General features: G+C 46.9%; 3 protein-coding genes across 4 annotated transcripts in view; 1 reads left to right on the top strand and 2 right to left on the bottom strand.

The window, feature by feature from the left end:
* Positions 1 to 12015, bottom strand: part of LOC309562972 (uncharacterized protein) — a 581033-nt gene that overhangs the window by 203193 nt on the left and 365825 nt on the right. The window contains 1 exon segment of the mRNA XM_082267298.1: positions 8298 to 8370. Coding sequence (XP_082123424.1) covers positions 8298 to 8370 — 73 coding nt within the window.
* Positions 1 to 12015, top strand: part of LOC309562915 (uncharacterized protein) — a 523709-nt gene that overhangs the window by 455146 nt on the left and 56548 nt on the right. The window lies entirely within an intron of this gene.
* The window catches only part of LOC309562661 (uncharacterized protein), a 40597-nt gene that overhangs the window by 2484 nt on the left and 26098 nt on the right, over positions 1 to 12015 (bottom strand). Inside the window, exons 1-3 of one of the 2 annotated variants that reach the window (XM_082266936.1) lie at positions 11392 to 11488; positions 10660 to 10878; positions 8 to 235 (exon numbers count right to left, since the gene is read on the bottom strand). The exons of the other annotated variant lie outside the window; for it this stretch is intronic. Of the exons in view, the coding sequence (XP_082123062.1) occupies positions 8 to 235; positions 10660 to 10878; positions 11392 to 11445 (501 nt within the window). The 5' untranslated portion in view covers positions 11446 to 11488. Of the gene's footprint in view, positions 1 to 7; positions 236 to 10659; positions 10879 to 11391; positions 11489 to 12015 lie in introns of those variants that run through there. 2 annotated transcript variants of the gene reach the window in all.

The following is a 12015-nucleotide window of genomic DNA, read 5'->3' as shown; positions in this document are numbered from 1 at the left end:
CATTGACCTGAACATTTTGAGGGATGGTGTGACCTTCCTGTGTGGAATCCCGGGAATACAGAGGACGGGGACATCTCTCTGGGGGTTTTCTGTGGCTGGAAGACTCCACCATGGTGTCCTGGTGCAGATCTTTGTGTTCTTTTGGAAACTCTGACTCCTCCATCCCCCCATCCTCATCATCCTCCTCTTTTATCTCTTCTTTAAAATCAACTTTAGAATCTCTCAGGTTTCCACTCTGAATATATAATAAAAATGACATCAATGGTAACAATGCAGATAATGTACAGATCCTAATGATACTATCAGTGATTGTTCTTCATCTACCTGATGATGGTGAGGGATGGTGTGACCTTCCTGTGTGGAATCCCGGGAATACAGAGGACGGGGACATCTCTCTGGTGGGTTCCCATTACTGGATCCATCTGTAGGAAACACACACACTGACTGAATACATTGTTTCTATGTGTTTATCAGATGATGGGGGATCTAGGTGGAGCCTCCGTACTGCTCTCTCCTTTACAATAAAGTCTCCTCTTACCCGGTGATGTGAGGGGCGGCTGATTCTCCATCATGACGTCCTTGTATCCTTCTAATTTTCCCCTCTCCTGCATTAAGAATTTCCCAGAATTCTCATCACCGCCCAGCTCTCCAGTCAGCAGCTCAGTGATCTTGCTCGTGACTTCTAGAATCTTCTCCAAAATATTTCTCTCAGGTTTTAGGGAGTCACATGGAGGCACTGTGATGGTCATATGATCACCTGACTTCCGAAGAGGAAATCTCTGTATTGGAGAACCAATAGGAATATCATGTTAGATTCCCAGAATCCTCCTCACCACTCCGGCCAGGTCTGTGTTTTACTAATAGAGATAAGAGTGATGTCATGTGACCTCCCAGAATCCTCCTCACCTCTCCGGTCAGGTCTGTGTTTTATTAATAGAGATAAGAGTGATGTCATTTGACCTCCCAGAATCCTCCTCACCTCTCCGGTCAGGTCTGTGTTTTATTAATAGAGATAAGAGTGATGTCATGTGACCTCCCAGAATCCTCCTCACCTCTCCGGTCAGCAGGTAGATGATCTCCAGGGTGAGGTTTAGTATCTTCTGAGTCATGTGACTCTGGTCCTCCTCCATCCTCATTGATGTGGTCAGGCGATCTATGTGGGCTTCTCTGTAGAGGAATAGCAGAGATTTATCTGGACTGTATTGGTTGTACAGTATTAGGATGATATAAGTGGATAATAGGCGTTCTTCCTCAGTGGGAATGAGAACATGTACTGTAGATTGGGTTATTTAGTGTTTGTTGTGTTTCTTGCCCACTGCAAACCTTTGTCCTGCCTGTCTTGTACTTTGACTGGAGACATCCATGTTTGTATGAAGCACCAATAGGCCTAAATGCAGGGTCAGAAGCTACAGGCTTCTCAGGGTCTTTCCCCAAGCCCACAGGGGTGTGGGATCATCCATAGTATCGGAGTGTTGGATCTGGTGATAGTGAACAGACAGGATACACTCAATCAGATCAATGCAGGGGATTTAAGGAAATGAGATTCAGGTTTGCCTAGACCTTGGATTCAAGGTAAGTCCCCGGGATTCGTGTCTGAGGAGAGAAAGGAACTTTTGGTAGATTCTGCATGCCCTAAATTTGGAACAATCCATAATAGGCTCAGATCCCTTCTTATAGTGAGGGGTGGGGTTATCCACCTCCTCCCTTATAGGCTGAGCTCAGAACTCGAATACTGGAAAATTAGGTCAAATTCATCTCTCCGTCATGTGCCATGTCACTCCAGTCCTCCTCCATTCTTATTGGTCATGTGATCGAAAAAGGTTTCCCTGTAGACCAATAATTGAGAACAGGGAATTATCTGGACTGTACTGATTGTACAATATTAGGATGGGGGTGTATGCCTTTGCACTTCAAACAGGGCACGTAATCTAAGGCACAAACAAGAACCTGTATTTCCCCATCTGGCTTTATTCTCCCCAGACTGACTACTACTCTGTCCTCCCTGCAATATATTCCCTCTACTACTCTTTCAACAATAGTGTCTTCTCTCCCTAATTTCAAATTCCTGTACCAATCCCCCCCCCCCCCAAAGTACGCCCCTACTTAACCAATGACACCTCAAAGTAACTCATATAGTCCCAGCTTATCTCTTTTCTTGACTACTGCAACTCCCCTCCATTGGCCGAACTCTACAGAGAATATCCCCCCTTTATTCTATCATGATTGTTGCTACCAGACTCATCCACCTTACCAATGGCTCTGTGCCCTCCACCACTCTCTGTCAATGTCTCTACTGGCCTCCATGCAGTGTCTTCCACCTCTCTCTGCCAATCCCTCCACTGGCTTCCATTCAGTGTCCTCCTCCACCCCGCTTTGCCAATCCCTCCACTGGCTTCCATTTAGTGTCCTCCTCCACCCCGCTTTGCCCATCCCTCCACTGGCTTACTGGCTTCTACTCAGTGTCCTCCTCCATCCCGCTCTGCCAATCCATCCAATGGCTTTCATTCAGTGTCCTCCACCCCGCTTTGCCAATCCCTCCACTCGCTTCCATTTAGTGTCCTCCTCCACCCCGCTTTGCCAATCCCTCCACTAGCTTCCATTCAGTGTCCTCCTCCACCCCACTTTGCCAATCCCTGCACTGGCTTCTATTCAGTGTCCTCTTCCATCCCGCTCTGCCAATCCGTCCAGTGGCTTTCATTCAGTGTCCTCCACCCCACTTTGCCAATCCCTCCACTGGCTTCTATTCAATGTCCTCCTCCACCCCGCTTTGCCAATCCCACCACTGGCTTCTATTCAGTGTCCTCCTCCACCCCGCTCTGCCAATCCATCCAGTGGCTTCCATTCAGTGTCCTCCACCCCTCTCTGCCAATCCCTCCACTGGCCTCCATTCAGTGTCCTCCACCCCTCTCCGCCAATCCCTCCACTGGCTCCCATTCAGTGTCCTCCACCCCTCTCTGCCAATCCCTCCACTGGCTCCAATCCCGATCTGTGTAAATAGAAAATAATATCGTATTACCTCCTCTGCTGCCAGTTCCAGCAATGTCTCCTCTCTACTTCCTCCAAACTCACCTCTCACCCGAACTATTCTATTTATTGCTGACATCACTTCCTGTCTTCCATAGAGACTTCCTGTCTGGGAAGAAGTGAGATTACCACCTTGTGGAGCTCAGAGGAACTGCAGCACCAAGAAACCTCTCGTAATGTGAACACGGCCTTGTGCTGTTTTCTGGATGTATTGTACATTGGACAGGTCATAACATTAAGACCACTGATAGGGGTCTCCAAACTACGGCCCTCCAGCTGTTGTGGAACTACACGTCCCATGAGGCATTGTAAAACTCTGCCATTCACAGACATGACTAGGCATGATGGGAATTGTAGTTCCTGAACAACTGGAGGGCCATAGTTTGAAGACCCGAATATCATTGATTATCTCATTACAATGGCGTCTGAAAGTCGGTGGGATATATTAGGAAAAAAGTGAACTATAAAGATGATGTGTTGTTAATTCCAAAGAGCTCAATTTTGGGCTCATCGGACCACAGCACTTTCTCCCAATCCTTCCCAAGAAGAAGCACATGTAGTACTGCCCCCGTAGGAACTGCTGAGTATTGTCTTTACGGGCTCCCCTGGTTACCAGCACACATTTATTTGAACAAATCTCTGAATCTCTCCTTGTTCCCAATGGCTCGTCACATGAATGAACAGTCTAGGGTTGTTGTTTGTTTTGTTGTTTATTAAAGAGGAAGTAAACCCTCCTCAGGAAGTTGTACCTATAGGTAAGCCTATATTAAGGCTTACCTATAGGTACTGTATATATCTCCTATACATGCACCGTTTAGGAGATATTTACCTTTAATGCAGCCAGTGACGTCACTGGCGCATGCGCTCTGAAGGAACGGCAGATCGTGCCGTTCCTTCAGAGCCCCGTGCCGTGACCGTCGGCTCCCGCGCGCGTGCGCGGGAGTGACGTCACCGCGGCTCCGGCCAATCAGATGGCCGGATGCCGCGATCCCGGAAGACGGGCGACTATACATGTCGCCCGTCATACAGGTAAGCGGACGGCACGGCGGGGGCTCGTTCTAAGGTAAGTATTTCATAATGAGCTAGTATGCGATGCATACTAGCTCATTATGGGTTTCTCTTTCAGGATTTAAAGAAGAGAAAAAAAAAAATTCTCGGTGTACAACCTCTTTAATAATTTTGGATAGGAGAAGGGAATAGTGGGATACTCCAATTGAACTCTTTACATTGTTTGAGGACTTCTATCTTCAGAGCTCTGCTTGGAAATATGGAACAGCCAGGCTGTTAATCCCCAGTGCCACTAGGGTGGATGGGGTTAAGTCTCTTGTTCTCTAACAAGATGACTTGATGGACAATAATCTATCTTCAGAACACTCTCTCTAGCATCCTCTTCACGCTGACACCCGTCCACTGAATATAATATGAGAAGGGGTGGCCCCCCTTGGGTCAGGCCCCTTGACACAAGTTTCTGTACTCACTGTACTGCTGAGACAGATCCTCCAGTGTCTCCTTTCTCAGTCAACTCCTCTAGACCTCCGGGTTCAGCTCCTCACTGCTACTCTTCAGGCCCTCAGGGCGACCCCTGAAGCCGCATGGCACCTCTACAGAGGAGGAGGCAGCCGTCCCTCCCTCCGGGACTCCGCTATCCAGCCAAAAGACCTCCAGCACATGTGCTCCTGGTTTTTATACAGTATCCCAACATGCACCAAGGCGACTTTCCCCCTGCCAATCATCAGGACTGTATCAAAAGCCCATGCATCCATTCGTCAGGTTTCCTCCCACTGTCCAACATGCCTCCTCAGGTCAGACCCCTTGACACAAGTTTCTGTACTCACTGTACTGCAGAGACAGATCCTCCAGTGTCTCCCCTCTCAGTCAGCTCCTCTGGACCTCCGGGTTCAGCTCCTCACTGCTACTCTTCAGGCCCTCAGGACGACCACTGAGGCTGCATGGCACCTCTACAGAGGAGGAGGAAACCACTCCCTCCCTCCGGGACTCCGCTATCCAGCAGAAAGACCTCGGGCACATATGCTCCTGGTTTTTATACAGTATCCCAACATGCACCAAGGTGACTTTCCCTCTGCCAATCATCACGACTGTATCAAAAGCCTGTGCACTCATTCGTCAGGTTTCCTCCCACTGTCCAACATGCCTTCCTATTGGACCAGTGTGAAACACTCTCTAGCCAGAATGAGTTGCACTCTGAGCACAATGAGCAGACCTCACTAACAGATCCTGCTCTCTGGTAGGCAGAGAATAATATAGATTTACCTGCAGCCCCTCTGCTAAGCAGGCAGAGCTCAAAACTATACTTTCTCACTAGCACCTACCTAGAAGGGTGCTACACTCACCCCCCGCCAAATGGAGCCATGTCCTCACTAACAGATCCTGCTCTCTGGTAGGCAGAGAACAATATAGATTTACCTGCAGCCCCTCTGGTAAGCAGACAGAGCTCAAAACTATACTTTCTCTCTAGCACCTACCTAGGAGGGTGCTACACTCACCCCCCGCCAAATGGAGCCATGTCCTCACTAACAGATCCTGCTCTCTGGTAGGCAGAGAACAATATAGATTTACCTGCAGCCCCTCTGGTAAGCAGACAGAGCTCAAAACTATACTTTCTCTCTAGCACATACCTAGGAGGGTGCTTCACTCATTAAGGTCATAGAGTGGCCTAACCGGTCTCCAGACCTTAAGCCTATAAAAAATGTATGGAGGGAGCTGAAACTTCGAGTTGCAAAGTAACAGCCAAGAAACCTTAAGGATTTAGAGAAGATCTGTAAAGAAGAGTGGACCAAAATCCCTCCTGAGATGTGTGCAAACCTGGTCACCAACTACAAGAAACGTCTTACCTCTGTGCTTGTCAGCAATGGTTTCTCCACCAACTACTAAGTCATGATTTGCTTGGGGATCAAACTTTTTTTCCCGACCAAACTACAACTCAATTTATAACATTTGTATCATGTGTTTTTTCTGGATTTTTGGTTGATATTCTGTCTCTATCATTTAAAATACACCTATGATAAAAACGATACACTCTTCATTTCTTAGGTGGGCAAACTTACAAAATCTGCAGGGGACCAAATAATTACTTTCCCCACTGTAAGCAAACAGGTACTTGTGGTTGGCAGACAGGCAGAGTTGTACAAAGACAGTCCAGGTACAGGGCAAGCAAGATTCGGCGTAGTCAGGCTCCAATCCCTATTAAAAAGCAGGCAGAGTTCAGAGAGTAGTCAATATCCGATCCAAGGTCATAAAAAGAGAAATCCAATCAGCAGAGCAGGACAGCCAAACAGGGAGCTTGGAGCACTTGTTACAAACGCAATATTACAAACACGAGACTGTAGGCTTGGCTGGCTTAAATCAGGTTTAAACCCCACCCAGGCCCCATTAATCACCCTGCAGGTGGACAGACAGAGAGGGATGTATCATAGCCAAAACCAGGACGCTGTCAAAGAACATGCTCTTGACAGTCAGCTGTTTCAACAAGTACAGGCTGGTAAAACAAAACTACTAACACACGAGATTAAGATTATATTTTCCTTTATTATCAGCTACATATGAAATGTTACATCTGGAAATGTCATATTTTCCATTTTCAGCCAGCAGGTGGCATTCTCCAAGCAAATGAAGGTGCCTGGCTGATGACTGTTACACAGAAATTGTAAGTCTTGTAATGTAGTCCGATCTCGCCTTCTGTCGTATCCATATCTAGAGTCTGTCCCACCATGATGTCTTCCTATGAAGCTTCTGCTGAAGAGCCAAGGAGATCAGACTACACTACTAGATGAACCCAACCAGCAGTGACACCTCCTCCTTCTCTCTCCTAGAGGGACCCAACCAGCAGTGACACCTCCTCCTTCTCTCTCATAGAGGGACCCAACCAACAGTGACCCCTTCTCCTTCTCTCTCCTAGAGGGACCCAACCAGCAGTGACACCCCCTCCTTCCCTCTCCTAGAGGGACCCAACCAACAGTGACCCCTTCTCCTTCTCTCTCCTAGAGGGACCCAACCAACAGTGACCCCTTCTCCTTCTCTCTCCTAGAGGGACCCAACCAGCAGTGACACCTCCTCCTTCTCTCTCCTAGAGGGACCCAACCAGCAATGACACCCCTTCCCTCTCTCTCCTAGAAGGATTCAACCAACAGTGACACCTCCTCCTTCTCTCTCCTAGAGGGATTCAACCAACAGTGACACCTCCTCCTTCTCTCTCCTAGAGGGACCCAACCAGCAGTGACACCTCCTCCTCTCTCCTAGAGGGATCCAACCAACAGTGACACCTCCTCCTTCTCTCTCCTAGAGGGACACAACCAGCAGTGACACCCCCCTCATTCTCTCTCCTAGAGGGACCCAACAAACAGTGACACCCCCTCCTCTCTCCTAGAGGGATCCAACCAACAGTGACACCGTCTCCTTCTCTCTCCTAGAGGGACCCAACCAACAGTGACACCGCCTCCTTCTCTCTCCTAGAGGGACCCAACCAACAGTGACACCTCCTCCTTCTCTCTGCTAGAGGGATCCAACCAACAGTGATACCTCCTCCTTGTCTCTCCTAAAGGGACCCAACCAGCAGTGACACCTCCTCCTTCTCTCTCCTAGAGGGACCCAACCAGCAGTGACACTCCCTCCCAAATTAGGTCAGACACAACTTTATGAGGAAAAGTAATCTTACTAAAGGCTTCAAAGTGTTTCTTCCATGATAAAGGTCAGAGGAGCGCTCAGTCACGCATTTTCTGAGGTGTATATCAAGGAGTGCTTCTTCCCAGTGTGAGATCCCTGACGTATGGCAAATTATGACCCATATAGAAGACATTTCCCTCACTCAGGGCACTAATACACCTTCGAGGGTGGTGTGGGTTCTCTGATGTTTGAGAAGATGGGACTTCTGTGAAAAACATTTTCCACACTCAGGGTAGGAATACGGCTTCTCCCCCATGTGAGATCATTCATGTTTGATAAGCTCTAACGAGCAGGGTCCTCTGATTCCTACTGTATTAAGTGTATTGTATTTGTACTGTCTACCCTCAAGTTGTAAAGCGCTGCGCAAACTGTCGGCGCTATATAAATACTATCTAATAATAATAAGTTCTGTTTTTTTATGGATAAAATTTCCCACACTCAGGGCTGAATAAGAGCTTTTCCCATGTGTAGCATATCGGATGTTCAGTAAGATTGGACTTTCATAAAGGGCCTTTTCTGCACTAAGAAGCCACACATCAACTCACCTGTGTGAGACCTACAGTGTTTGTTAAACTGGTATTTGAGTGAAAAACTTTTCCCACACTCGGGGCAGGAATACGGCTTCTCCCCCGTGTGAGATCTTTGATGTTTAACAAGGTCGGATTTCTGTTAAAAAACGTTTCCGCACTCAGGACAGGAATACGGCTTTTCACCTGTGTGAATTCTACGATGTATTTTAAGATGGGAATTCTGTGAAACCCTGAGTTTAATTCTGAGTGTCACGGGAAAGGGTGTGAATACTTATGTACATGGGATTTTTTTCGTACTTGAGTGAAAATCATTTTTCGCACTTGGGGCACTATGGCTTCTCACCTGTGTGAGATCTCTGATGTTTAACAAGGGCGTATTTATGTAAAAAACCTTTTCCGCACTCAGGGCAGGAATGTGGTTTTACACCTGTGTGAGTTACCTGATGTTTAACAAGGGCTGTTTTATGTAAAAAACATTTTCCGCACTCAGGGCAGGAATACGGCTTTTCACCTGTGTGAGTTCCCTGATGTATTTTAAGATGGGAATTCCGTGAAAAACATTTCCCGCACTCAGGGCAGGAATATGCCTTCTCACCCGTGTGAGTTCTTTGATGTTGTAGAAGGCCTGCTTTTTGTCTAAAACATTTTCCACACACAGGACAGGAATATGGCTTTTCACCCGTGTGAGTCCTCTGATGTGTATTAAGATGGGGCTTCTGTGCAAAACATTTCCCGCACTCGGAGCAGGCATATGCCTTCTCACCCGTGTGAGTTCTTTGATGTTTTATAAGGCTATTTCTTTCTTGAAAGCGTTTTCCGCACTCAGAACAGGAATGCAGTTTCTCACCTGTGTGAGACCTCAGATGTTCGTTAAGATGGGCCTTGTGACAAAAACATTTCCCGCACACGAGGCAAGAATACGGCTTCTCCCCTGTGTGAGATCTTTGGTGCCTAACAAGATGTGAGTTCCGCGAAAAACATTTCCCACACTCGGAACAGAAATGTGCCTTCTCACCCGTGTGAACTCTTTGATGTTTTTCCAGATCTGATTTTTCTGTAAAACGTTTTCCACACTCAGAACAGGAAAATGGATTTTCCCCCGTGTGAGACCTCAGATGTGAATTAAGATGACCCTTCTGTGAAAACAATTTCCCGCACTCAGGGCAGGAAAATGCCTTCTCGTCCGTGTGCATTCTTTGATGTTTTGTAAGTTTTGATTTTATTGAGAAAAATTTTCCACACTCAGGACAGGAATACGGCTTCTCCCCTGCGTGAAACCTATAATGTGTATGAAGATGGGACTTGAGTGAAAAACATTTCCCACACTCAAGGCAAGAATACGGCTTCTCACCCGTGTGAGACCTTTGATGTGCAATAAGGGCTGATTTCTGAGAAAAACATTTCCCACAGGTGGTACAGGAATGCAACTTCTCAGTCATGTGAGATCTCTCATGTACAGTAAGACTTAATTCAGAGCAAAATTTTTCCCCACATTGAGGACAGGAGAATGTCTCCTCCCCCTGAATTCCGGCACCATCCCCCACAGTACAAGGCTGGTCAGAGTCAGAGGGATTCCATGGTCTATCCACACTGGGAAGTCCACCATCCATAGTTGAGCTCATTGTCTTTTCTCCTCCGCAATCTCCTTTGATGTCCTCATCTTCCATTTTACAACCTGGAGATAAAGTGAGACGATCCTTTGAGGGTTTCTCCATGGCGTGTCCTGGAAAAATATAAAAACATCATCAATAGATCTGAGAGGGTTAGTTCACTTCCATCAAGATTCCGTCTGGATCAGGTAGATATGAGTGAGCAGATGTTCTCTGTGGATGTCCCAACCAGCTGGGACTCTTCCACTCTTCAGTCAAAGGGCCTTTGGTCCTCCTCCCAGATCACTTCTACATTTACACAGCCTTGTCAGAAGAGCAGGAACCAATGGGGACTGGGAGGTCCATGTTTTTTACACAACCACAAGCCTAGGCACTGGGTCATGTGACCTCTGATAAACAAGAGGGTCAAAGTTTAGACTTGGGTATCAGTACAGGGAGGTGACCATTATCAACCTATTATTGGCTGATATCACTCAGCTCCCGCCCTACTCTGGACCAATCAGTGCGCTGAAGAAATGGGTCACCTGTGCTGATCTCTGTAGGAGTGTCCTCCTCTTTGAACGTCCTCGTCATTCCAGCCTCCTCCGTATATTGCTGATCATCCCTCACATACGTCTCTTCTACTTCACCCTCAACTTTCATCTTCATCAGATCTTCACCCTAAACCAACAGAATGGCAGAAAATAACATCTGTAACATAGAAGTATTTATGATGTGAGATCACATAGAAAATATCATCTTGTAGAGTCTACACATCGTCTCCACATGTCAGAGTGTTCAATCACTTTATGTTCCCGACCCTCAACTCCACCCACCTGATGATGGTGAGGGATGGTGTGACCTTCCTGTGTGGAATCCTGGGAATACAGAGGACGGGGACATCTCTCTGGAGGGTTTCTGTAGCTGGATGACTCCACCGTGGTGTCCTGGCACAGATCTGTGTGTTCTTCTGGAAATTCTGACTCCTCCATCACCCCATCCTCCTCTTTTATCTCTTCTTTAACATCAACTTTAGAATCTCTCAGGTTTCCACTCTGAATATATAATAAAAACTACATCAATGGTAACAATGCAGATAATGTACAGATCCTAATGATACTATCAGTGATTGTTCCTCATCTACCTGATGATGGTGAGGGATGGTGTGACCTTCCTGTGTGGAATCCCGGGAATACAGAGGACGGGGACATCTCTCTGGTGGGTTCCCATTACTGGATCCATCTGTAGGAAACACACACACTGACTAAATACATTGTTTCTATGTGTTTATCAGATGATGGGGGATCTAGGTGGACCCTCCGTACTGCTCTCTCCTTTACAATAAAGTCTCCTCTTACCCGGTGATGTGAGGGGCGGCTGATTCTCCATCATGACGTCCTTGTAGAGATCCTTGTGTCCTTCTAAATACTCCCACTCCTCCATGGAGAAATAGACAGTGACATCCTGACACCTTATAGGAACCTGACACACACAATGATACAGTCACCATCCAGACACATCCCTTGTCTGTTACTGGATAATGTCCCAGAATTCCCAGCACCGCTCACCTCTCCTGTCAGCAGCTCCATCATCTTCTTGGTGACTTCTAGAATCTTCTCCATGTTGTGTCTCTCAGGTTTTAGGGAGTCACATGGAGGCACTGTGATGGTCATATGATCACCTGACTTCAGAGGGGGAAATCTCTGTATTGGAGAACCAATAGGAATATCATGTTAGGATCCCAGAATCCTCCTCACCTCTCCGGTCAGGTCTGTGTTTTATTAATAGAGATAAGAGTGATGTCATGTGACCTCCCAGAATCCTCCTCACCTCTCCGGTCAGCAGGTAGATGATCTCCAGGGTGAGGTTTAGTATCTTCTCAGTCATGTGACTCCGGTCCTCCTCCATCCTCATTGATGTGGTCAGGCGATCTATGTGGGCTTCTCTGTAGAGGAATAGCAGAGATTTATCTGGACTGTATTGGTTGTACAGTATTAGGATGATATAAGTGGATAATAAGCGTTCTTCCTCAAGTGGGAATGAGAACATGTACTGTAGATTGGTTAACTTAGTGTTTGTTGTGTTTATTGCCCACTACAAACCTTTGTCCTGCCTGTCTTGTACTTTGACTGGAGACATCCATGTTTGTATGAAGCACCAATAGGTCTAAATGCAGATTCAGAAGCTACAGG

The sequence above is a fragment of the Pelophylax lessonae genome, assembly GCF_965119305.1.
Source record: "Pelophylax lessonae genome assembly, chromosome: 9".
NCBI lineage: Eukaryota > Metazoa > Chordata > Amphibia > Anura > Ranidae > Pelophylax > Pelophylax lessonae.
This window is presented reverse-complemented; position numbering and strand designations above follow the sequence as displayed.